Source organism: Oncorhynchus nerka, linkage group LG10 (assembly GCF_034236695.1).
Source record: "Oncorhynchus nerka isolate Pitt River linkage group LG10, Oner_Uvic_2.0, whole genome shotgun sequence".
Lineage (NCBI taxonomy): Eukaryota > Metazoa > Chordata > Actinopteri > Salmoniformes > Salmonidae > Oncorhynchus > Oncorhynchus nerka.
In genome coordinates this window covers 40,212,634-40,236,346 of record NC_088405.1, presented here as the reverse complement: position 1 = coordinate 40,236,346, position 23,713 = coordinate 40,212,634, and the positions used below count along the sequence as shown (strand labels likewise).

Here is a 23,713-nt window from a genome sequence, read left to right as displayed (position 1 = left end):
TAGACTGAACCAATGCTTTAAGCAATCCATCTAGACTGTAGACATGAGTTAAAATGTGTAGTATATAATATAATATAATAAGTACAAACAGACGTCTCTGTTAATTAACTTATTGCAATACAGTGCATGGCAATATCAATAAGCTGTGCTACTTCATATCCAATGAGCTGACGACAATGAATGACGTCAAAGATTTAGGATGACAACAAACTGTTCAAAAGAGTTAGGGAATATCATGCTGTGGAATCCTAATATACAGTGCATTCGGAAAGTATTCAGACCCCTAAGACTTTTCTCACATTTTTTTTTTTACGACAGTGCATTATTCTAAAATGCATAATATTATTGTTTTTCCTCATCAATCTACCCCATAATGACAATGCGAAAACAGGTTCTTGCTATGAGACTCGAAATTGAGCTCAGGTGCATTCTGTTTCCATTGATCGTCCTTGAGACGTTTCTACAACTTGGTTTGGAAAGGCACACACCTGTCTTTATAAGGTCCCACAGTTGACAGTGCATGTCAGAGCAAAAACCAAGCCATGAGGTCGAAGGAATTGTCCGTAGAGTTCCGAGACATGATTGTGTCGAGGCACAGATCTGGGGAAAGGTACCAAAACATTTCTGCAGTATTGAAGGTCCCCAAGAACACAGCGGCCTACATCACTCTTAAATGGAAGAAGTTTGGAACCACCAAGACTCTTCCTAGAGCTGGCTGCCCGGCCAAACTGAGCAACCAGTGGAGAAGGACCTTGGTCAGGGAGGTGACCATGAACCTGATGGTCACTCTGACAGAGCTCCAGTGTGCTCAGGACCTCTGGGGTGAAGGTTCACCTTCCAACAGGACAACAATCCTAAGCACACAACCAAGACAACGCAGGAGTGACTTCGGGACAAGTCTCTGAATGTCCTTGAGTGGCCCAGCCAGAGCCTGGACTTGAACCCAATCGAACATCTCTGGAGAGACCTGAAAATAGCTGTGCAGTGACACACCCCATCCAACCTGACAGAGCTTGCGAGGATCTGCAGAGGAGAATGGGAGAAACACCCCAAATACAGGAGTGCCAAGCTTGTAGTGTCATACCCAAGAAGACTCAAGGCTGTAATCGCTGCCAAAGGTGCTTCAACAAAGTACTGAGTAAAGCGTCTGAATACTTATGTAAATGTGATATTTCCAAAAACTTGTTTTTACTTTGTCATTATGGGGTATTGTGTGTAGATTGATGAGGGAGAAAAAAAGATTTAACCAATTTTAGAATAAGGCTGTAACATAACAAAATGTGGAAAAAGTCAAGGGGTCTGAATACTTTCCGAATGCACTTTAAGTTTGGAGAGAGATGGAAAATTCCATGTTGAAATGGAGGGACAACTTTCAGCCAATGGACCTCAAGAAAGTCACCATGGCGAGGGCTAGAATTCCTTACATTTTATTGCGGAAACAAAAATAGCGCACATAAATCTCTGCTGACAAAAACAAAGTGATCCAAGTCGTAACGCTGCTGGTTTGCTTAATGACCAAACACCCTCTTTCATATAAAAGTTATTCTTGTTATACGATACAGGCGCATCACACACCCACTCTGGGGGGATAACGTTTTCTGTAACGTTACGCAGCTGTAGGGGTGGAGTAGAGCGCAGTTCCCTGTCTCTCTCCACTCACAAATGACATCCAGGTTTGACTCAGGGGCTGTTTGCTTTCAGCTTTAAATAAATCGCCACATAGTAACCATGCCCCCCCCCCCCCTCACCCCTCACCCACCACCCCCAAAATCTCTCCAAAGCAGACAGAGGACACACTGTACTGGCAGTTTTTACCCTCGTTAATAAGTCTCTCTCTCTCTCTCTCTCTCTCTCTCTCTCTCTCTCTCTCTCTCTCTCAAGGAAGCAGACTCAGGGGACATCTTCACAGGGTGTTCAAATGCACACACAAAAACATCCCCGCTGACAGCCCTCCTAAAAACGTGCCCTAAACACAGACAAACACACGTTTGGGAATGGATAAGCAACAAGACAGAAGCATAGAGGTAAGAGAAGCATGGACTTACTACTTCTGTAGGTCGGAGGGTGTTTCCAGAGGGCTGAAAGAGGGGGCACTCTGCAACAGACCAAACAAAGAAGTCATTGATAAATCCACAGGAAGGTCTCTTCCAGCTAGAACAGATGCAGGAGCATTAGCTGTCGTGAGGTTCTCTTCTCTCCCTCTCCTGTGTCTGTCTGTAGTGTCTCCGACGCCTGCCGATCCTTAGCTCTGCTGGACTAAGCTTTGACACGGAGGAGCAAAGCGTGTGTTTTGGCCGGCATGCAAGTTGGAGAACAAGCGGCAGTGAGGAGGGGTGCAGGGGGGTGGGCGTGCATCGGTCAGGGGAGGGGGCCCATGCGTGGAGGGGGCTCTCACTAGGCTCAGCCAATAGGCTGGTGTCTCTCACAGAGAGGCCTCTCTTTTGTCTGGTATTGAGTCACTCTCATTACCACTGGACCAGACCGGGGGACAATTAACCAGCTGGTGGTGCAAGCAGGCCAAATTACACACACTTGCGCGCACACGTGCACACACATACACACAGAAACACACACAAATATTGTCACAGTATAATGCAAATAACAACAATTCCTGAATACAGTCAAAGCAATTAGAAACGGAGTCAGACATTTACAATAACACACAGATAAAGTTAAACTAACACAATGACATATAGGATAAGCACAAGCACACACACATAAACAAACAAGAAAAAGGGTGAGTGAATAAGTTTGTTTATAGGACTCCGCCGTGCGAGCTAACAACACACGTTATCTTATTTGATGTTATTCTGGGGAGGTTACTAACCCCAAAACACAGGGAGAGCTATTCGCTGGCGGGGTAGCACCCGCTAGCATTTTGAATGGTTTAGAGCCTCGCTAATTTTAGCCCACTGTTTCTGTTGCTTTTCTCCATGCGAAGTCACAGAATGTCAAAACAACAGACGTGACATGCGGGCTATGAATAAAAGCACGAGTGTTGTTTGCACATAAGATTGCACAATCCCAAGCGCCAGCCCGGTCCTTCTCGTAACACCACACGTCTTCACACCCGCCCCATCTCAAACAGACGACCGGACCAGTAGCATACGGCACAGGCTTATTTCCCACAACATTCATTCCCTCTGGTTGCCAGGGGAGGAGGATCATTAATAACCTTTCAAAATGAATGCCTATCTTTATAAGACCAGCATTCAGCCTGGAAGGTCTATAGACAAATCTATTTATAAAGCCAAATGTTCCACGGGCACTTCACCCCCTCTTCGAGAACATGCCACTGCCACAGAATTATCTGTCTTCTCACTTTCCTGTCCTTATATCCCTCTCTGTCTGACAGAATTGTCTGTCTTCTCACTTTCCTGTCCTTATATCCCTCTCTGTCTGACAGAATTGGGTTCAAACACTATTGATAATCATTTCAAATACTTTAGCTTGACTTGATTGAGCTTGCCTGGCACAATGGAGCCAATAGAATAGTTGCAAAATTGCAAACCACACCCATCTGGCACACCAAAAAGGCTAAAGTAAGCGCTCAAATTGAACCCAGGTCTGCTGACTGAACTCCAAGTCCCTCTCAACATGGGATGAAATGAATGGTTTCTCGTGCTACTTGTGGTTAATTGAGCTGACACTACGCTGCTCTGGTGGAAAATAAACAGGAAATATAGGTGAGAGGCTTATCTGAAATAAAAGAAGTAGATCTCATTCTGATTATTTACAAGAGATTTACAAGCCTGGGGATTCTCAGCAATGTACGTTAGATGTATAGATACCAGTGGAGGCTCCTCAGAGGAGCAAGGGGAAGACCATCCTCCTCAGTGAATTTCAGAAAAATGTAAATAGTGAAACATTAAAGTGCAATATGTAACTTTTTGGGCAACCTGACCAAATTCACATAGAAATGTGAGTTACAGATCTATAATTATATGTGAAAGTAAGTCTAAGAAGCGGTAGATCTGTTCAATATGTGCTATTTATATGCTTGGTTTTGGGGTCTTTTACTTTCGGTTTACACCAGCTTCAAACAGCTGAAACAATATTTTTCGTTATGGGAAATATATTTCACAGCAGTGATTCTCTACACTATACTAGCTTATTTTGTCACATAAACTGAAATTAGGCAAACTATTCGAGTTTTAGCAACCAGGAAATGGTACAGAGATTTCTGCATAGAATAACTTTAAAAAAAGGTATCCTTTTGGATAAATCTATAATAAATATATTCATGTAACCAAATAATTGATTAAAACACACTGTTTTGCAATGAAAGTCTACAGTAGCCTCAACAGCTCTCTGTGGGGTAGCACCGTGGTGAAGCCTGAGGACAGCTAGTTTCCGTCCTCCTGTGGGTACATTGACTTCAATACAAAACCTAGGAGGCTCATGGTTCTCAACCCCTTCCATAGATTCACACAGTAATTTTGACAACTTCCAGAGGATGTCCTCCAACCTAGCAGAGCTTTTGCAGCATGATCTGACATTTTGTCCACCTAGCACTGAAAGCATAAGCTACAGCTAGCTAGCACTGCAGTGCATAAAAAGTGGTGAGCAGTTGACTCAAAGAGAGAGAAATACAATAGTTGAACAGTTTTAAACAAATTAATTTCTTCAAAAATTAAGGAGAAACAAGAGAGAGAGAGAGAGAGAGAGAGAGAGAGAGAGATAGAGAGAGAGCTATATTTCCCTTTCTCTTTCACATTTTAGCTAGAGAATACAGCTAGCTAGTTTAGCCTACTCAAACACCCAGCTCAAACAGAGAGAGATGTCATGTTAGCTAGCTGGCTCTGGTTATTCAGCACTGGAACTTTTCCAAGTCAAGGTAAGCTTTTGTTTTTATTAATTTATTGCCACCGCGACCAGCCTGTGTAACTGCTAAACTGCTTGCTGACGGTACACAGTACTGCATGATTGTAGCGAGTTTACTAATGCATTAGTTCTAGCAGCTATGTTGACTATGATGTTAGCTAATATGGTGACAATGATGTAGGCTGTGTGTAGCGGTTAGCGGTTATGATATGAAGGTTTGGCTTTGAAAGTTTTTTTGCCTGGTCACAGACAGCTGATGTGTTGTACACCTCTTGTGTAGCCTGTGTCCACATCCCTGCGAAGAGAGAAGGTGAGAGGAGGGAGTTCCAGCGCATAGATGCGAGAAGGAGAGTTCATAGCCTATGTCTCGTCCCTCGAGCAAAGTGATCATGCTGTTTGTATGTGGCTGCTATGAAAGTGAACTGAGTTTGTGTGTGATCAATGGTGTATTAATTCCGCCGATTCTGTTGAAAATCTTTTCCTAAATGGAAGCAAACAGAACGAAGCGGGACTAAATATAGCAGAATTTGTGCAATAGAAAAAACTCTTGTATGCAACTGTTGGACTAATGATTACACACTAGATCATCTAGATGCAGGCAAAGGTGTGCAAGGCAGTATTGAATGTGTCACCTTGATTACAAAATAATGGATCTTTCATTCATAGGCTAGGTTGTAGCAACTTCATGATGGGTATAGGGAAAATTAGAGTATCATGTAGGAGCCTAAACCTATCAACGTTACATTGAGATGGGTAAATGGATTATGAATGACAGTCATCCAATATGCTGTAATAGAAATAAGGCCATGATCATGAAAAATAGAATCATCCTCCATCATCTTAAACGGCACTGATACAGTATAGTCTATGGCAGGTTGACATAACAATAAAAGGTTGAACAGAAACAGACATGCTTTGCAAAAGTTCACCCATATGTTGGATGCCAAATATGATTAACCCTTCAATCAGAAACATTCCATAAAAAGTGGACTACAAAAGAACGTCACTGAAGATGGAAAGTTCATGTGCATGAACCACTGTCACTAGCGTGCCAAGATCCCTGAAGTCAAACAATGATTTCAGACAGATATTGCAGACATCTGACGTCTCTTTGTGTAACGTGTGGATTCAATAGAAACGATGGGACACAACATTTTAGAAGCTGTCTACCAATCTAGGCGGATGAAGGTACCGTGAATTCCTTTCCCCTGGGGCGTCAGAGGAACACTGTTTGAAATTTGTTTGCCCAATTCCATACGCCTGTTTCTAAACAGGTGTCTGTGATGACTCAAAGAAATGTACTACTTTGCTGGTGGGGGATATATATAGGCCAACATTGCAGGTTGGGGTGCTATGGGCTTTTTTAATTTACATTCAAAAATAGGAATCATGAGTGTATCAATATGTAATGGGAGCTTTTCCTTCGAAAAGCGAATCCTCATTTAGACAAGTTCTTATAAAAACACTGGCTCCCCTGGCATGTTGTTATAGCTGTATCCTTAACCCTCTCCACATAAAGTGCTTAGAGATAAAGGTTCATTATAAACCGGGTGGCTCGAACCCTGAATGCTGATTGGCTGAAAGCCATGGTATATCAGACCGTATACCACGAGTATGACCAAACATGTATTTTTACTGTTCTAATTACGTTGGTAACCAGTTTATAATAGTAATAAGGCACCTCTGCATCCAGCCGTTGAGCCTAAGAACAGCCCTTATTTTAATTTAATTTTTTACCTGTATTTAACTAGGCAAGTCAGTTAAGAACAAATTCTTATTTTCAATGACGGCCTAGGAACAGTGGGTTAACTGCCTGTTCAGGGGCAGAACGACAGATTTGTACCTTGTCAGCTCGGGGATTTGAACTTGCAACCTTTCGCTTACTAGTCCAACGCTCTAACCACTAGGCTACCCTGCCGCCCCTTAGCCGTGGTATATTGGCCATATACCACACCCCCTCGTGCCTTATTGCTTAGGTATATAACAGAGGTTATATATGAAAACACAATGAGGCTTCCGTTCCGATATGTATATCCATGGAGCTGTGATTGAACATAACTGTGAACTTTATTGAACGTAATCATACGAATGTCCAGACCTCTGACTGTGAACTCACACGTAAGTTGTGACCTTTGAGATGTATAATGGTTAATGTGATTAAACAATAATATCACTGCATCTATCTGGTTATTAGTGATGGGGGGAAATCGATACAGATACATATCGGGATAATATTTTTGATGGTATATCGTGTCGTTTTGACAACATTTCAATATTCTTTATGCGCTAGTTTGCTGACCCTGAACTAAAATTCCAGTATTTTTCCTTCATAACTTGTTCTCCATCTTCTTTTTAAAAAGGGAGCCAATTTGTTTTCAACGTTTGTTTGGAACATCGAATCCCAATAAAATCACAGTATCAAATCACAATACATATAAACTGAACAAAAAAATAAAAGCAACATGTAAAGTGTTGGCCCCATGTTTCATGAGCTGAAATAAAAAATCCCTGACATTTTTTATACACACAAAAAATTGTTTCACGTTGCGTTTATATATTTGTTCAGTATAGAATCACAAGAATCGCAACACCTATCGTATCGGTGCCTAAGTATCGTGATAATGTCGGCTCATCAGGTCCCTGGCAATTCCCAGCCATACTGGTTATGACCAGGTTTTTTGGAGCAACAGGGATTGTGATTATAAGACAATGTCCTACAAGTATAAGAGGTCAGAAAATCACTTTAACTATCGTTAGATCATTATGCTGTCAAGAAACCATTTGGACTTAACTTTGGGGAAAATATTAAGAACAAATATTGTGTCAAGAATACTCAGGTTTCCTCCTTAGGTTGATCATCATGTGTTACATGGAGTCTAGACGAGCTAGACCTTCCAAGAAGGAGCCATCATCCCATGATCACTCTAAGAACTCATAGATCGAGTCGCCATAATCCAGACGAGATATGCCAGTTTAAACCCAATGTGCCAAGGTGTCTGTCTAGCCCACCCCTTGAGGGTCAAATACTACACATACCAGGTGTATCTGAAGCGTTGAGTCAGTATGTCATCAAATTGAGCTAATCTGGCAACCGTCCACGCGCCCTGAGACAACTCGCTTGGAGGCCAAAGTTTCTTGTACTACCCACTCCTAACCCTTAGTAATAAGAAGGTGTGGTTTCCAGGCAGACTCCAAGGTGGAGGTTGGCCCTGACTGACTGACTGACTGACAGAGCAGACGGCAAGGAGATGGAACATCTGTTTGTGGGCAGCCAGTGAGTCTGAATACTTGTCTGGTGCCAACTGATGCCCGAGGCATGTAGCGTATCGGTATTTATCAAAGCTACCCACCGTATCTCAAACTTCTGAATCAACCTTGACAACACGCCCTCACTTGGAAAAGTAGCTATAGTAAATATACCAGTCTAGACAGCACTGCTTGATTCAATAGGGGCTGTCGTGTAGTGCTTGCATGGGCACTGTTGGTCCTTTTTCAGGCTACAGGGCTGAGCCAAGCCATTTTGTACTGGCCTGGTTTTATATACTACCATAGTTGTCAGACACTGTACTGGAAAGGACCATGTGAAAGGAAAATATCAGAGCCAGCACAATACAGTTTGGGTCAGCACGTTAGTATGAAAAGGGCATAACAGTTTTGATCTGAGGGGTGTTACCACAGTTGAATCCCTTTGCCCAGTCCTCTGGCGTTTGCTATGTGTCCTCATGTGTAGGGTTCCCATCAATGCAACAACAACAAGAACTTCCACATGGGTGCTGAGTTAATGACATGGTACAGAGGGCATGGTGCCAGTGTTGGCATAGCCGTGAGGATAAAATGCAAAGATGGCTTTCTGCCTGATACAGCCATAACAGCTGTGGGATTTATCACTTGCCTGTAATTCTTCCTTATCATATACAGTGGCAGTAGGACACCTAACCCAAATTGTATTGGATATATAATTAGGCTCACCAATGGACAATGTGTAAAATTGCAAATCATCTAATCACCAGATAAGGCCCATTGCTACTGTAAGGCCATCGTACAATGTTCAGCTGCCAACATAGTTGACATAGCTAAGTCCAAACTCAAGCAAGCTTCACAGATGAAGAGCAGGTGCCAATATTTACAGGATGAAAGTAGAACAATGTTTTAAAAAGACAGCCCACTTTCAGGTGTTACTTAAGTCAAAAGATGGGAGTTGTTCCAGAATGTATAGAAGGTGCAAAATAAAACAACAAGCATTGATAGAGATGTCGGCATGAGCATGGCAAACATCCGAATAGCCAATAACTGCATTGCTTTGCCACAGACCCACTTGTCTTTCACACTTCTGACTGAGAGTAGAAAGAAAAATGTACAAATGCGTTACATATACAAGGATAGAGCTATATCTAGAGTTCATTGAGTAACTATAGAGCTGGGAAATGTGATCGCAGGCAAATTACTCAAGGTACGGTCGCATTGCGAGATATTTAGGAGGGGATAACAGTTTGTTTATATTCAGTAAAGGTTTGCAGATGTGAGGTAAACTTGTTGGAGTAGTCCTTACAGACAGACATATACTGAACAAAAATATAAACTCAACATGTAAAGTGTTGGTCCCATGTTTCACGAGCTGAAATAAGAGATCCCCGAAATCTTCCAAACGCACAAAAAGCTTATTTCACTTCAATTTTGTGCACAAATTTGCTTACATCCCTGTTAGTGAGCATTTGTCCTTTGCCAAGATAATCTATCCACCTGACAGGTGTGGCATATCAAGAAGCTGATTAAACAGCATGATCATTACAAAGGTGCATCTTGTGCTGGGGACAATAAAAGGCCACTCTAAAATGTGCAGTTTTGTCACACAACACAATGCCACAGATGTCTCAAGTGTTGAGGGAGCGTACAATTAGCATGCTGACTGCAGGAATGTCCAACAGAGCTGTTGCCAGATAATTTAATGCTAATTTCTCTACCATAAGCCGCCTCCAACATAATTTTTTGAGAATTTGGCAGTGCGTCCAACCGCAGGCCATGTGTAACCATGCCAGCCCAGGACCTTCACATCCGGCTTCTTCACCTGCGGGATCATCTGAGACCAGCCACCCGGACAGCTGATGAAATTGAGGAGCATTTCTGTCCGTAATAAAGCCCATTTGTCGTAAAAAAAATCATTCTGATTGGCTGGGCCTGGCTCCCCGGTGGGTGGGCCTATGCCCTCCCAGGCCCACCCATGGCTGCTCCCCTGTCCAGTCAAGTGAAATCCATAGATTAATGAATGAATAATGAATCTATTTCAATTGATTGATTTCCTTATATGAACTGTAACTCAGTTGAAATAGTTGCATGTTGCTTTTATATATTTGTTCAGTAGTTTGTTTAGGCATTTAAACATGGATGTTATTACCACATGCTTCGTTTAAATACACTGTCACTTTAAGACAGCGGCCACTTACCGCTTTATCAAAGTCCATCTCTGAAAAGAATCTATACCAAGGCTCATTCTCTAAATCTACATCTTCTGGACTAGTGTGCTGAGTCTACAGGGGCCATGGCAAAAAGGAAAGGAGGAGAAAGACAAAGAGAAGACAGTTCAGACAGCACAGCATTTACAGACACAGGCAATGAGGCTTTGACACATTCTTGATGTGATCCAGACGACACTCCCACATTCCCGACATGCTGGATTTCTAAACAAAACATGTCCTAATCCAAAAGGAATTCCTGAAGATTGGTCTGTAGACCAGGTGAGTTATCCAAGGCGGGGGAAGAAGAAAAAAAACTGACATTTCTGATGAGTGATGGTGAGGATGACGGATTCGCTATCAAATGGATAAAGACATAGAACACATATTACCTGTGACGTCAGCAAATAATATAAAGCAGTCATCAGAATCGCGCTCAACTAGAGTGTGCAGTCTGTGCACACGTGTAAGAGAAGACACAGAAGTGTGCTTTCATAGATCCCATCTGCTTCTGATGATTGTATTCCTACTGAGATCGTATTATTCTACTTCTTTTAATGTGAATGTATCTCCTAACATGCTTATGCATAGTGTATTTCAATCATTGAGCCACAATGGCAATAAGGAAGACCATAATTCACAGAGCAACAGATATACGAGGCTAGATGAAAATAAGAGACCGAATAGCCTTCTGCTAATGCTGCCAGGAACCTGACACAGAACCACAGACCGTGTCCTGTAATTAAAGAAATTGTCACATCACATACAGTGTCTGTCTGACAATGGTGGAAAGCATTAACAAGGCCTCGATCTCTACTGTTCAGTATGTGGTGCCACAGGGATGAGTCCCACCATAACTGAACTCCAGACAAACAATGATTACATTATGATATAATCAAATAACTGTTGTACTGTAGAGAGGCATCTCTATTCTCTTCTGTATGAGCCACACGAAGAGGCTATCAACTAAACCAACTGTGAGCTAAAACCCATATGCAGCATTTGTTTAAAGGCCCACTCTCTAATGAATCTCATGAGACATTAATACGTGGTACTGTTTAAGAATCAATGGGTGTATGTCATCGAAACAATTGACTGTAAATATCACAGTGGGCCTTTAATGCCCCTATCACAGTGGGCCTTTAATGCCCCTATCACAGTGGGCCTTTAATGCTCCTATCACAGTGGGCCTGTAATGCCCCTATCACAACGGGCCTTTCATGCCCCTATTACAGTGGGCCACCAATGCCCCCATCACATTGGGCCTTTAATGCCCCTATCACAGTGGGCCTTTAATGCCCCTATCACAGTGGACCTTTAATGCCCCTATCACAGTGGGACACTAATGCCCCTATCACAGTGGGCCATTAATGCGGCCCAGATTCAGTCCTTTCAGTTGAACCCGGGTGGCATACACTGATCTACAGGTATTCATACTGTCAAAGATAATGAAAAATATCCATAGCATTTTTTGTCCATAAACTGTGTACTGTGTAAGACTCCTTTCCAAGCAGATTCAAGCCAATTTTTGCTGTTGAAACACCGCAAGACAATGGCCAAGGCTTGTAAGTGATACCTCCACACCACCAGCTAGGTCATCTGTCATTGTAATAGTATCCTCCTTTAGGAATGTTGTACACATGGCAATTCAGTCTACCCATACGTTACCTACTAAAGCTGCCCTAGTTAGTGAAGCAGCCACCTAAGCTCTTAGAGGGAAACAGCTTACACAACATGCGTAGAATAGAGACTGCAGAGGCAAACACAGAATCATACGCGTGGCATTGGGAGCATGGCTGTCGTACCTTTCTCTCCAGTTTCATCACCGACGATTTTCCCGGCTCGTACTCGAAGATGCTCTTGGGCTCGGCACGGTACTTCCTGGTGTCTACCTTTTTGTCAGGGGGCTCCCAGTCGTTCCTGTAGGGGGAGGGGAGGAGAGAGCAAATCCCTATTAAGTCAAGCAGTCTCCATGGCAACTAGCTTGGGCTAGTTTTGTGGGTAACAGCTCCATCATCAACAGTGTTTTCCCATACAGTAAAGCTTGTGCCCCTCCCACTCTCCATCTCTTTTAGTCTCTCTCTCTCTCTCTCTCTCTCTCTCTCTCTCTCTCTCTCTCTCTCTCTCTCTCTCTCTCTCTATCAGAGCCGTTTTAAGAGATTATTTAATAAAGAATAAGATGTACGGTCATGTTTTAATCTGAGAGTTAAGTGTTGCATGATATACTTTTACGGAAACAAATGCTTTCTATCACACTGAGACCCAGCAATAAAATGTTTTCAGTTCTTGGTCCGTATCTCCGAGGCCATGCAAGCCACAGTATTAAGCCCTGTTGTCTCTTTGAGAGGGACACCTTTATCTTCCCGGTTGTAAAAAAAAAAAGTCTGCCGTCAAAATTGGCACATTTTATGGACAATTTAAAAGAAGTGTGTGTAATTATTAATGATCATTTTTTTGATATTCAAATTGTTTACAGTAAGTGAATATCTCAGGAATAGTTAAGTGAGTTGTCAGGACTGTGTAATCATTTTGATCACATTAAATAAGAGCTATATAAGAGCTTATCAAGAAATGTCCTCTGTGGAGGACACACTATGTTTTTCATCTCCTGTACCCATTGACTGTAATGTCACGTTTTTCATGTTTACGTCCCAATTTTGGACTTACAATAAAAGTTAAATTGCAATATTTTTTTCACATTGTTTTCTTGGTTAAATTATTTTTTTTATACCCCAAACACTTACTGTATGTTACGTAACAATGTAATAAAATAAATACAATGAATCTACACTTTTTTTGTGGGGGTCTCAGGGGGCTATTACCCCAATTACTTAAGGATCAAACTGCTTATCGTAGTGGCAAACATTTTACAAACGTCATTGTCAAAGAGCAGACAGTGTTCCACAAATGGATAGCCATCACAAATGCAGTCTCAGCAGGGTCACACGCTAGAGATAACTAGAGGTAACATGTACAGTGCATTCAGAATGTACTGATTGGAAAGGCAAACACCTGTCTATATAAGGTCCCACAGTTGACAGTGCATGTCAGAGCAAAAACCAAGCCATGAGGTCGAAGGAATTGCCCGTAGAGCTCCGAGACAGGATTGTGTCGAGGCACAGATCTGGGGAAGAGTACAAAAAGATTTCTGCAGCACTAAAAGTCCTCAAGAACACAGTGGCCTCCATCATTCTTAAATGGAAGAAGTTTGGAACCACTTAGACTCTTCCTAGAGCTGGCCGCCTGGACAAACTGAGCAATTGAGCAATTTGGGGGAGAAGGGCCTTGGACAGGGAGGTGACCAAGAACCTGATGGTCACTCTGACAGAGCAACAGAGTTCCTCTGTGGAGATGGGAGAACCTTACAGAAGGACAACCATCTCTGCAGAACTTCACCAATCAGGCCTTTACGGTGGAGTGGCCGGACGAAAGCCACTCCACAGTAAAAGGCACATGACAGCCTGCTTGGAGTTTGCCAATGGGTACCTAAAGGACTCTCAGACCATACGAAATTCAATTCTCTAGTCTGATGAAACCAAGATGGAACTCTTTGTCCTGAATGCCAAGCATCACATCTGGAGGAAACCTGGCACCGTCCCTATGGTGAAGCATGGTGGTGGCATCATCAGGCTGTGGAGATGTTTTTCAGCGGCTGGGACTGGGAGAGTAGTCAGGATCGAGGGAAAGATGAATGGAGCAGAGTAGAGAGAGATCCTTGATGAAAACCTGCTCCAGAGTGCTCAGGACCTCAGACTGGGGCGAAGGTTCACCTTCTAACAGGACAACGACCCTAAGCACACAACCAAGACAACGCAGGAGTGACTTCGGGACAAGTCTCTGAATGTCCCGCCAGAGCCCAGACTTGAACCCAATCGAACATCTCTGGAGAGACCTGAAAATAGCTGTCCAGTGACTCTCCCCATCCAACTTGACAGAGCATGAGAGGATCTGCAGAGAAGAATGGGAGAAACTCCCGAAATACAGGTATGCCAAGCCTGTAGCGTCATATCCAAGAAGACTCAAGGCTGTAATGGCTGTCAAAGGTGCTTCACACAAAGTACTGAATAAAGGCTCTGAATACTTATGCAATATAATATAATATTAAGTAGTAATATTTCCATTTTTTATTTGTAATATATTTGCAAAAATATCTAAAAAACTATTTTTGGCTTGTCATTATGGGGTATTGTGTATAGATTGATGAGAAACATTTTTTGTTAAGTCTGTAATGTAAAAAAATGTGGAAAAAGTAATTGCACTGTATACACCAAGGAAAGGGCTTGAGTTAATATGGCATGTCATCTGCAGCTTCCGTGAGCAACAGTTTATCCTCCATCACCTGTCTTCCTTCTTTCTCTCCATCACTCATTTCTCCACACACGCCTTAGAGCAGGGTTCCCCAAATTTGACCCCATAAGTTTTCGGAGCAAAATTTTTTTATATATAAAAACAACATATATATTTAAAACACCAGCAAATCAGCTCCAAGTGATTTTAATTTAGGAAATATGTTGCAAAATATTACCATGTATAATAGAGACATATATGTGATTGTATACAAATGAAAATACGTTTTGAAGTGATTATGTTTTAGTCAACTATTATATCTGTTTGGCTTCTTGTGTTCAATGTGCAGTCTACAAATGATTTGTAATTATGTTCCGGCCTCCTGGCCATCTGCTGAAGAAAAAATCGGCCTGCGGCTGAATCTAGTTGATGATCTCTGCCTTAGAGAGTGGATTTTCTTTGCCAGAACTAGCATTTAAGGGGAGGGGCGAGGAGGTTGTCTAATCACATGTAGTGTGACAAGCACAGGAGGTAGTAGAGGTTAGACAGGACCTAACTGGGGACAAGGTAACCACGAGGTTAGCATGAGTCGATGTCAAAGGTGAGGAACAAAGTACTGTTCCTACTGCTCTGTACTCATCTACTGTAGATGCCCTTCTGATTCCTGAAGAACATCTAATATAACCAGAAAAGTAGAATTCCTGAATCCATGACAAGTGTGTAGTCAAGTGTGTAGGTTACATTTTACGTGACTAAATATTCATTACCACACCAAACATGTTAGCTAAAATGAATATAATTGTATACCTCTTATTGTATCTCATTACAGTCCCTCATCTAAAAGTGCTACCAAAAATGCATCCCCTTGTGAACAGCTCGGCACAGGCAATTCACTTCTAATGAAGAGTAAGTTCATTGGGTTATGAGGTCTTCGAGGACACACTTTACTACTGTCCATATTTAAAGGAACGGCAATAGAAAAGGACTTACCTTTTGGCAGGTTTGAGGGAAGAGGACCGTGTTGGCACAGGCATAGACGACCTATGGTCAACTTCAGCGGCACTTTTTGATCGTGGGACCGCTTTCACTGAAAATAAACACAAAAGAGCATCAGACTCTTTATGAAAGTGGCTTGTAATGTTTTGCTTAAACTGAAATGAACTGAAATCTTTCTCAGTGTCTAAAGTGTTCGTGTAGGGGCTCGTCCTCGCAATTTGATTGTACAGTCAATTTAAACAAGAACCAAAAACCATGCTATTGAGATCACATTATATATATTATATTATATATAATATAATATCTATAATATATAATATCCAATCCAAATTGCCTCCCAGCCTTTCATCCAAAGTTATATAGAGACATTCAATCTCAATCTCTACCATCTCAATTTAAATGTGTCGTTTTTTATTTTATTTTTATGCACTTTGAAATTATTTTCTGTAATAAAAAGCGCTATACAAAGTTAAATAAAGGATTATGATTCATGTCTGAATCTAAGAGGAGGACAAAACGCACCTTCTTCCACATAACCATAGGGGGAGTGACCATCATCTGTAACAGAGGGAAACATCACTATTAGAAATAGACTATACACATGCACATACTAGCCTGCTCCACTGGCAGTTCCACTTGTATACGTCTTCGCTATGCAATGTTAACCAAGGGCGGGTGACCCCATCTATTGTCTGTTAATAGGCTTGATAAAGTGGTGCTACATATTTAGATCCTCAGTATAACCAGTAGAGGTCACTTTGATAGCAGCAGTGCCACACTGTAACGACAGAATCCTGCGAACTGCTTCCTATAGCAATGTTACAAGCAGTGAACTTGTAGAATGGCAAGGTCAAGTATGTGTTGACTACATGAATCAACTGTTCAAGACGGGCACCCTAACGCATCGTCGAAGATGATCCAAAACAGAAGTGAGATTAATAATAGCTATGAAATGTTTTTAAATGACCAAAAATACATGTTTTGGCCTGCATCTACAACAATAGCTTTCCGAGGGGGGGGCATAGTTTAAAAAAACATCTAATCACGATGCCTGAAAATCAATATTCATTGGTAATTCAAATACATTATGCTGACATACTATATGTCAAGAAGAAATTTGTGGAGTGGTAGAAAAAGGGTTTTAAGGACTCAAAGGACAGGGTACAGACAGAGCCGTATATAATATATGCAAATATAACGCTATAAGGCCGGGTACAGCTCTTAAAAGGGCACAGTAAAGCGTCTCTTCCTCCTCTGTTATTGCACAGTACAGTATGCCCTTTACTCCATCAGGTCAGCTATTACATTTCTTCAAACACACTGTAAACAGAGTGCTTTTCGGAGGTTGTCAGTCAAAGCACTTTGGAAGACGCATATCTTCATGAATAAGTAATGCTGTTCTTGGGAAATCTTGGAATAGCGTACAATTTTCGTACAACACTTTCTTTGATCAATTATTCGATTTATTGATCGATTGACTCAGTAAATAACCAGACATCAGGTTTCTGGGAAGCAGACATGAGCAGAAACAAAGGGAAAATAAGTAGATCTGTACACAGCACACACACTGAGTACACCAAACATTAGGAACACTTTCCTAATATTCAGTTGGGATGCCGGCCCGTGTTGACTCCAGCGCTTCCCGCTTGACACAAACCGGTGCGCCTGGCACCTACTGCCATACCTCATTCAAAGGCACTTAAATCTTTTGTCTTACCCATTCACCCTCGGGAATGGCACACATACACAATCCATGTCTCCACTTCATCGACACTGATGGATGTGGATTTAACAAGCGACAACAATAAGGCATCGTAGCGTTCACCTGGTCAGTCTATGTCATGGATAGAGCAGTTCCTAATGTCTTGTATACTCAGTGTCTACTGTACAAAACTGCATGCAAGGTGATGTAGGCCTACATGAGACATGCTCGGCAATCATGATTTAAAAACAACTGTTAACTGTTAGATAGTGCAGTTAACAGTTCGATAGTTTCAGTGCAGTCAATACAGTATAAGTGAATACACACGCACACACAAATAGAGGGCTTTGCACCAACTAGACCGGTTTACAACTAGTGTAGTGTAAAAATGCTGATACACTGTACATGGAACACAGACAGTGTGATCTACTACCGCCTGTATAGTACACACAGAGCCTCTCTGTTATGCTTGGTTGTTGTAATACATAGCACTTGAGCACCATCTAGTGCAGGGATGGGCAACTGTATTGGGGGTAGGGGCCACAGAAAATCTGAACTCATCACGAGGGGCCGCAGTGTGGCTCGCGGTTCTGCGTACCCACACCCTTACCTACACATGCAGTCAGAGCCTGCCTTAGGCTTTTGGGGGCCCTAAGCACATTTTTGATGGGGGGCCACATCCACCTTACGGGCAAAACATTTTAGCGCCCCCCCCTCTTGAGAGTGGAGAGAAAAATATTACGTTTTAGAATTACTTTCCTGCAATTTCTATACATTTTGCAATGGGGCTTAGAGAACATTTAGCAATTTTGTAATTCATTACATGCAAATTCTACACATTTTGCCTTGACTTATGCCACGTTAATATGATATCTGAGTGAAAGTGACGTACAAACCAATGGCCCCCACCCCGGTCCATAATTGACCGTGATTACTACAAGCTTATAGATAGCTGGCTAGACTAAAGACTAACTTACCAATACATAACACAATCGCCGGCATAGGCTTATTGAATGTCTGTCATTGACTAACATAACAAGAGAGCAACTGCTGATGCACAACCACATTTTGAAATTGCACCTTGGGTAATTCTACTATTCTAACTCTCCACTGTAAGTTGGGACCCTGATTGAGTTCCATTTGAAATTGATCCACGGGCCTACAAAAACGGGCTGCCAGTTGCACATCCCTGATCTAGTGTCCCAAATGTTCCTAATCTGTCTCCAGTACTGTATCTTTGGATCAGGAAGAATTGAAATGCCGGGAAATGTCTGTTCATGAATATATTCATATTAAAAGATGAGCAGAGCTCACAATATATGGTCCATGAATTAGGTCATGCAAAAACGGTACTCGTGTTAAACATTAGTTCAAGTGAAATTCATGGCGTAGTCTTGTATTAATCCAACTCGTAGTTTTACTGAGCAAACCAGTGCTCCAATTGCTGACTCGTTTTCAATTCTATCAAGGCAACGGTAAGTAACAAAAGGAGAGTCAACACAGTCATAAGGACATTATAATGAAGGGATTATACATGATTAGTAAAGTCAGGAAGTGGAGCCACGATTGCTATTGGGTACCTGTTGTTTTCATCTGCCTAGGATCATAGGATTCAGGGAATATGTAGGTGGGGCGATATGGGTTTTCCTCAACAGGTTCTGAGCGAGGCGACGGAGACAAAAAAAAACAACACACACAAGGTGACACCAACGAACACACTCACAGACTCACAAAGACAGCGGCTTGACAGAAACAACAGGCACGTGGGTCAACGTCAAATCAAACACACACATGAGGACAGGCAGTCCGATTTTTGTTATGATCCCCTTACCTGGAATTCTGTGTATCTGTTTAAACATGTTCTTGTACCAGTCCTTTGACTTATCTGTGTTCTGAAAAGAAAATATTCATGTTTTTTTTTCATATTTAAAAACAAACAGAAAAAACAGTACTCCCTACCTAAGCATTAAATGAAAAATGGCCTGTGAAGGAGGCTCCCAAGTGGCGCAGCGGTCTAAGGCACTGCAGTTCAGTGCTAAAGGCGTCACTACAGACCCTGGATTGATTTCAGGCTGTACCACAACCGCCCGTGATTGGGAGTCCCATAGGGCGCTGCACAATTGGCCCAGCATCGTCCGGGTTAGGGTTTGGCCGGGGTAGGCCGTAATTGTAAATAAGAATTTGTTCTTACCTGACCAAGTTAAATAAAGGTTCAATAAAAAAAAGTATTAAAAGGCCACAGATTATTTTAAAAAGGCACAATAAAAAAAGGGACTTAAACTATCAAGCACAACTCATAACATCTGGACTATACACTCATAGGTGTGTCTTCTTAGCCTGATTCCAGATCTGTTTGTGCTGTATAACTAACTCCTATGTTTGTTGTCATTGTTTGGCTGTATAGCTCAAACAGATCTGGGACCAGGCAGGCCACTCTCCTCTCTTTATACAGTAACTTCATATTGTTTTCTTACCCGTACTGGCACGATGGGCTGGTTCAGTGGGCCCAAGATATGGGATTGAGAGTACCTCATCCTCTTGCCGTCCATATCTGGGTGTTGGCTCAGTTCTCGCTCTGTTCCAACTACAGGTCCTGGATCAGGCGATTTGTCCCTCTCTGGGGTGGGGTCTGAAAAAGCCAACATTGCTGTGTCAAAGGGTAGAGAAGTGCTACAGTGGGTCCTACCAGTCAAAATCATTACTGGCAAATAGCTCTACATACCCCATATGATCCACAAGCATACTATGCAAATGATATACAGTCATTTCAATGGTAAAACATGATTATGAACAGATGACACCTGCTCATTCGACAAAAAAATGTTATCAGGTAATGAAAGTAAATGTTGTCCAGCCAGCAGAAGGAACTAATATTGAAAAGAGAGGACAAAATAACATAGCAATTGAGATAACGAATTAATTAATTAGTAAAAGCCCAATCAGCCTTCCAGTCAGTCTCACTTGGCTCTCTATTCCAGGAATCTACACTCAGAGTTTCCATGTTATCAGGTAATGAAAGTAAATGTTGTCAGCCAGCTTCAAAAGAGGAAGCAGTGTGGCATACAAATAGAAAGCTGCTTTTGTTGCTCTGTTGTGAGGAGAGGACAGAGATGGGACAAAGGACAATGAAACAATGCTAATCAAAAAGGGTCAAGTCTGAGTTGCTTTGAGCTGGTCAATCCATGCTGGCAAACATAGAGTAAAAGCCCAATCAGCCTTCCAGTCAGTCTCACTTGGCTCTCTATTCCAGGAATCTACACTCAGAGTTTAGTCCACCCTTCACAGTGTGGTCAACAGATGGCAATTTCATCCATAACCCACATTCCGAAACTACACAGAATCAGGGGTGCTTACCTCTGTTGTGTTGTAGCAGAACTACGGTTGGGTTGACAGTGCCAGCGGTGGATGGGTAGGCAGAGGTGGCCTTTGTCGACGAAATATAGTTCTGAATGTCAAAAGAGGCAGGAAGCTGGGGTTCTTCTGTGTTCACAGGTGAACTTCCCTGGTAATGAGTGAATAACACTTGTGAGTGATGCTGTTCCTCTCTTATACTTATTTCGTTTTTGATAATAATGATGAACTGGGTAGTATGAGTAGTTGAGCAGGAACATATTCTGGTTTGCTAAGAAAACACAGCTTTTAGGCAATATTATTGACACATAATACAAAAGAAAAATACACCAAATACGGCTATTTATATCACGCTGAAATGTGAATTTATTCACATTAAAACAAGCATGCAATTATCAGATGTATTATCCCATAAATGCCCAAAATAGGGGGAATGATCAAAAATCTTAGATGAAAACGCACCTGGGCTTGAGTTCTGTTGACTGTAGGTAAATCAGCTGTGATATCGTGGAAGCCTCCATCAGCAAATCCCGTTTGAGCGCTGTCTCCATTGATCTGGCCGATCCAACCACCTGAAATGATCCCAAAACAATCTCAGTTTGGCCAGTGAATAACAGTGCAAGACGACCAGAATCCTAACAATACTGAAAGATACACAAACAAACCACTGTACTCTTGGCAATCCTTGTCTCTTGGCTTAACACGTTTCAGAGATTAACACCAAACTACAAACAGGAAACAATTCATCCTCAATTAAATAAATCTCTGGCTGATGCTGCGGTGACCAAACGCTTCCTATAGCGCTTTTCCCGGACAGAGATGGTAATATCTCCATGGAGAAAGAAACCCAATGATTCTCCCACAATCTGTGAACTTTGTCATCAGAACAAGGCGCCTATTCAGTGGTCTGTAAAGGCTGTTTGTTCCAATGGCCTTTATATTCAGTCTCAACAACAATTAAAGCATCTCCCCAAAAGCCTTGGCCAGTTTAAAGCCCAGTTGTAACTGAATTCGACAAACAAGTCCACAGTTAAGGCACTGTTTCCAAAGTGCAGTTGTGGGCAGGTCCGAACGAAAGTTTTTTTTTTTTTTTTTTGACGAAACACAGGAAAATATGAGCAATCATTGTCAACAATCCCCTGTTGTGCGGGGCAACCAAATGTCAATACACTTTCAAATGTGACAAGTTATCTCACTTTAATATCAAAACAGCAGAAATATGTGCATATGTGAGTCCAGCTGTACTTGATGAAGTACAGTATCTCAAGAATTCTAAGACTTCTCTGAACAAAAAAGCTTGGCAATACAGGGAATTTTCTTCCATATGCATCAAGAGAGCAAAACAAATGACTAAAATAGTCATTATTGCTAGTGATTCACGCTATGACATAATCAAGATATTACAATGTGCTATTTTGTTAACGGGAACATTTCCTTCCAGTTTGCCTCATCAGCTATATTACATCTGACTTGTCCCTTTCACGGAGCTATGATGGCGTTTCCCCTCGACTCTGTATTAGAAGGAAAACACTACATAATACCAGAAATATTAGATATACTGTACATATGTACATATGCTGTAATATCTAAGATTTTAGAGAGCAGCTTTAGCATTCTCTTTGACTTACTTGGCGCTGTGTCAACATTTGATTCTTCGCTGACGCAGTCCTCGTCGTCTATGTGGACCAGAGTGGCCCTCAGAGTCACGACCCCCTTCCCTTTACACACTCTTGTAGGGTCCAGCTCTATAGATAGATAGACAGGTACACACAATGATGTTAGCACCAGACTTTCATTGGATCTTCACAGTCACTCATTGTTCAGAGGCAAAAGATGTGTGAAACATCCTCACAGACACGCATTGTTTGACTCGATTCTCAGAGTGAGCTTCAATAATCACCATGAGACACAGTTCTATTGCCTCAGGTCCTGAGGCAATCTATGTTACTTCACGCCCCAAATTCTAAAAATAGAATGGAAATGTCAAATCCAGGCCAACACTTTAATACTCCCCTCATCCATATAATTAATTACGCACTAACACCATTAGACAAACTGAAATGGTACACCCACACAGACAGTGTGGTGAAGAAGGCGCAACAGTGCCTCTTCAACCTCAGGAGGCTGAAGAAATTTGTCACCTAAAACCCTCACAAATTTCTACAGATGCACAATTGAAAGCGTCCTGTCGAGCTGTATCTCCGCCTGGTACGGCAACTGTACCGCCCACAACCGCAGGGTTCTCCAGAGGGTGGTGCGGTCTGCACAACGCATCACCGGGGGCAAACTATCTGCCTTCCAGGACACCTACAGCACCTGATGTCACAGGAAGGGCAAAAAGATCATCAAGGACAACATCCACCCGAGCCACTGCCTGTTCACCCCGCTACCATCCAGAAGGCGAGGTCAGTACAGGTGCATCAAAGTTGGGGCCGAGAGACTGAAAAACAGCTTCTATCTCAAGGCCATCAATCAGACTGTTAAACAGCCATCACTAACATAGAGAGGCTGCAGCCTACATACAGACCTGAAATCATTGGCCACTTTAATAAATGGAACACTAGTCACTTTAATAATGGCACTTTAATCATGTTTACATATCTTGCATTACTCTTCTCATATGTACACTACCGTTCAACATTTTGGGGTCACTTAGACATGTCCTTGTTTTTAGAAAAAAAAGCCAATTTTATTCCAGTAAAATAACATCAAATTGATCAGAAATACACTGTAGACATTGTTAATGTTGTAAATGACTATTGTAGCTGGAAACGGCAGATTATTAATGGAATTTCTACATAGGCGTACAGAGGCCCATTATCAGCAACCATCACTCCTGTGTTCCAATGGCACATTGTGTTAGCTAATCCAAGTTTATCCTCTTCAAAAGGCTAAATGATCATTAGAAAACCGTTTTGCAATTATGTTAGCACAGCTGAAAACAGTTGTGCTACTTAAATAAGAAATTAAAACTGTCCTTCTTTAGACTAGTTGAGTATCTGGAGCATCAGCATTTGTAGGTTCAATTACAGGCTCATAATGGCCAGAAACAAAGACTTTCTTCTGAAACTCATCAGTCTATTCTTGTTCTGAGAAATGAAGG

At 41.9% G+C, this 23,713-nt stretch overlaps 1 protein-coding gene across 1 annotated transcript in view; it reads right to left on the bottom strand.

Moving 5' to 3' along the window:
* The window catches only part of LOC115135302 (sorbin and SH3 domain-containing protein 1-like), a 73,672-nt gene that overhangs the window by 19,764 nt on the left and 30,195 nt on the right, over positions 1–23,713 (bottom strand). The window contains 11 exon segments of the mRNA XM_029669843.2: positions 2,046–2,095; positions 10,266–10,349; positions 12,080–12,194; positions 15,552–15,648; positions 16,080–16,115; positions 18,840–18,917; positions 19,091–19,151; positions 19,734–19,888; positions 20,614–20,761; positions 21,073–21,182; positions 22,239–22,355. Coding sequence (XP_029525703.2) covers positions 2,046–2,095; positions 10,266–10,349; positions 12,080–12,194; positions 15,552–15,648; positions 16,080–16,115; positions 18,840–18,917; positions 19,091–19,151; positions 19,734–19,888; positions 20,614–20,761; positions 21,073–21,182; positions 22,239–22,355 — 1,051 coding nt within the window.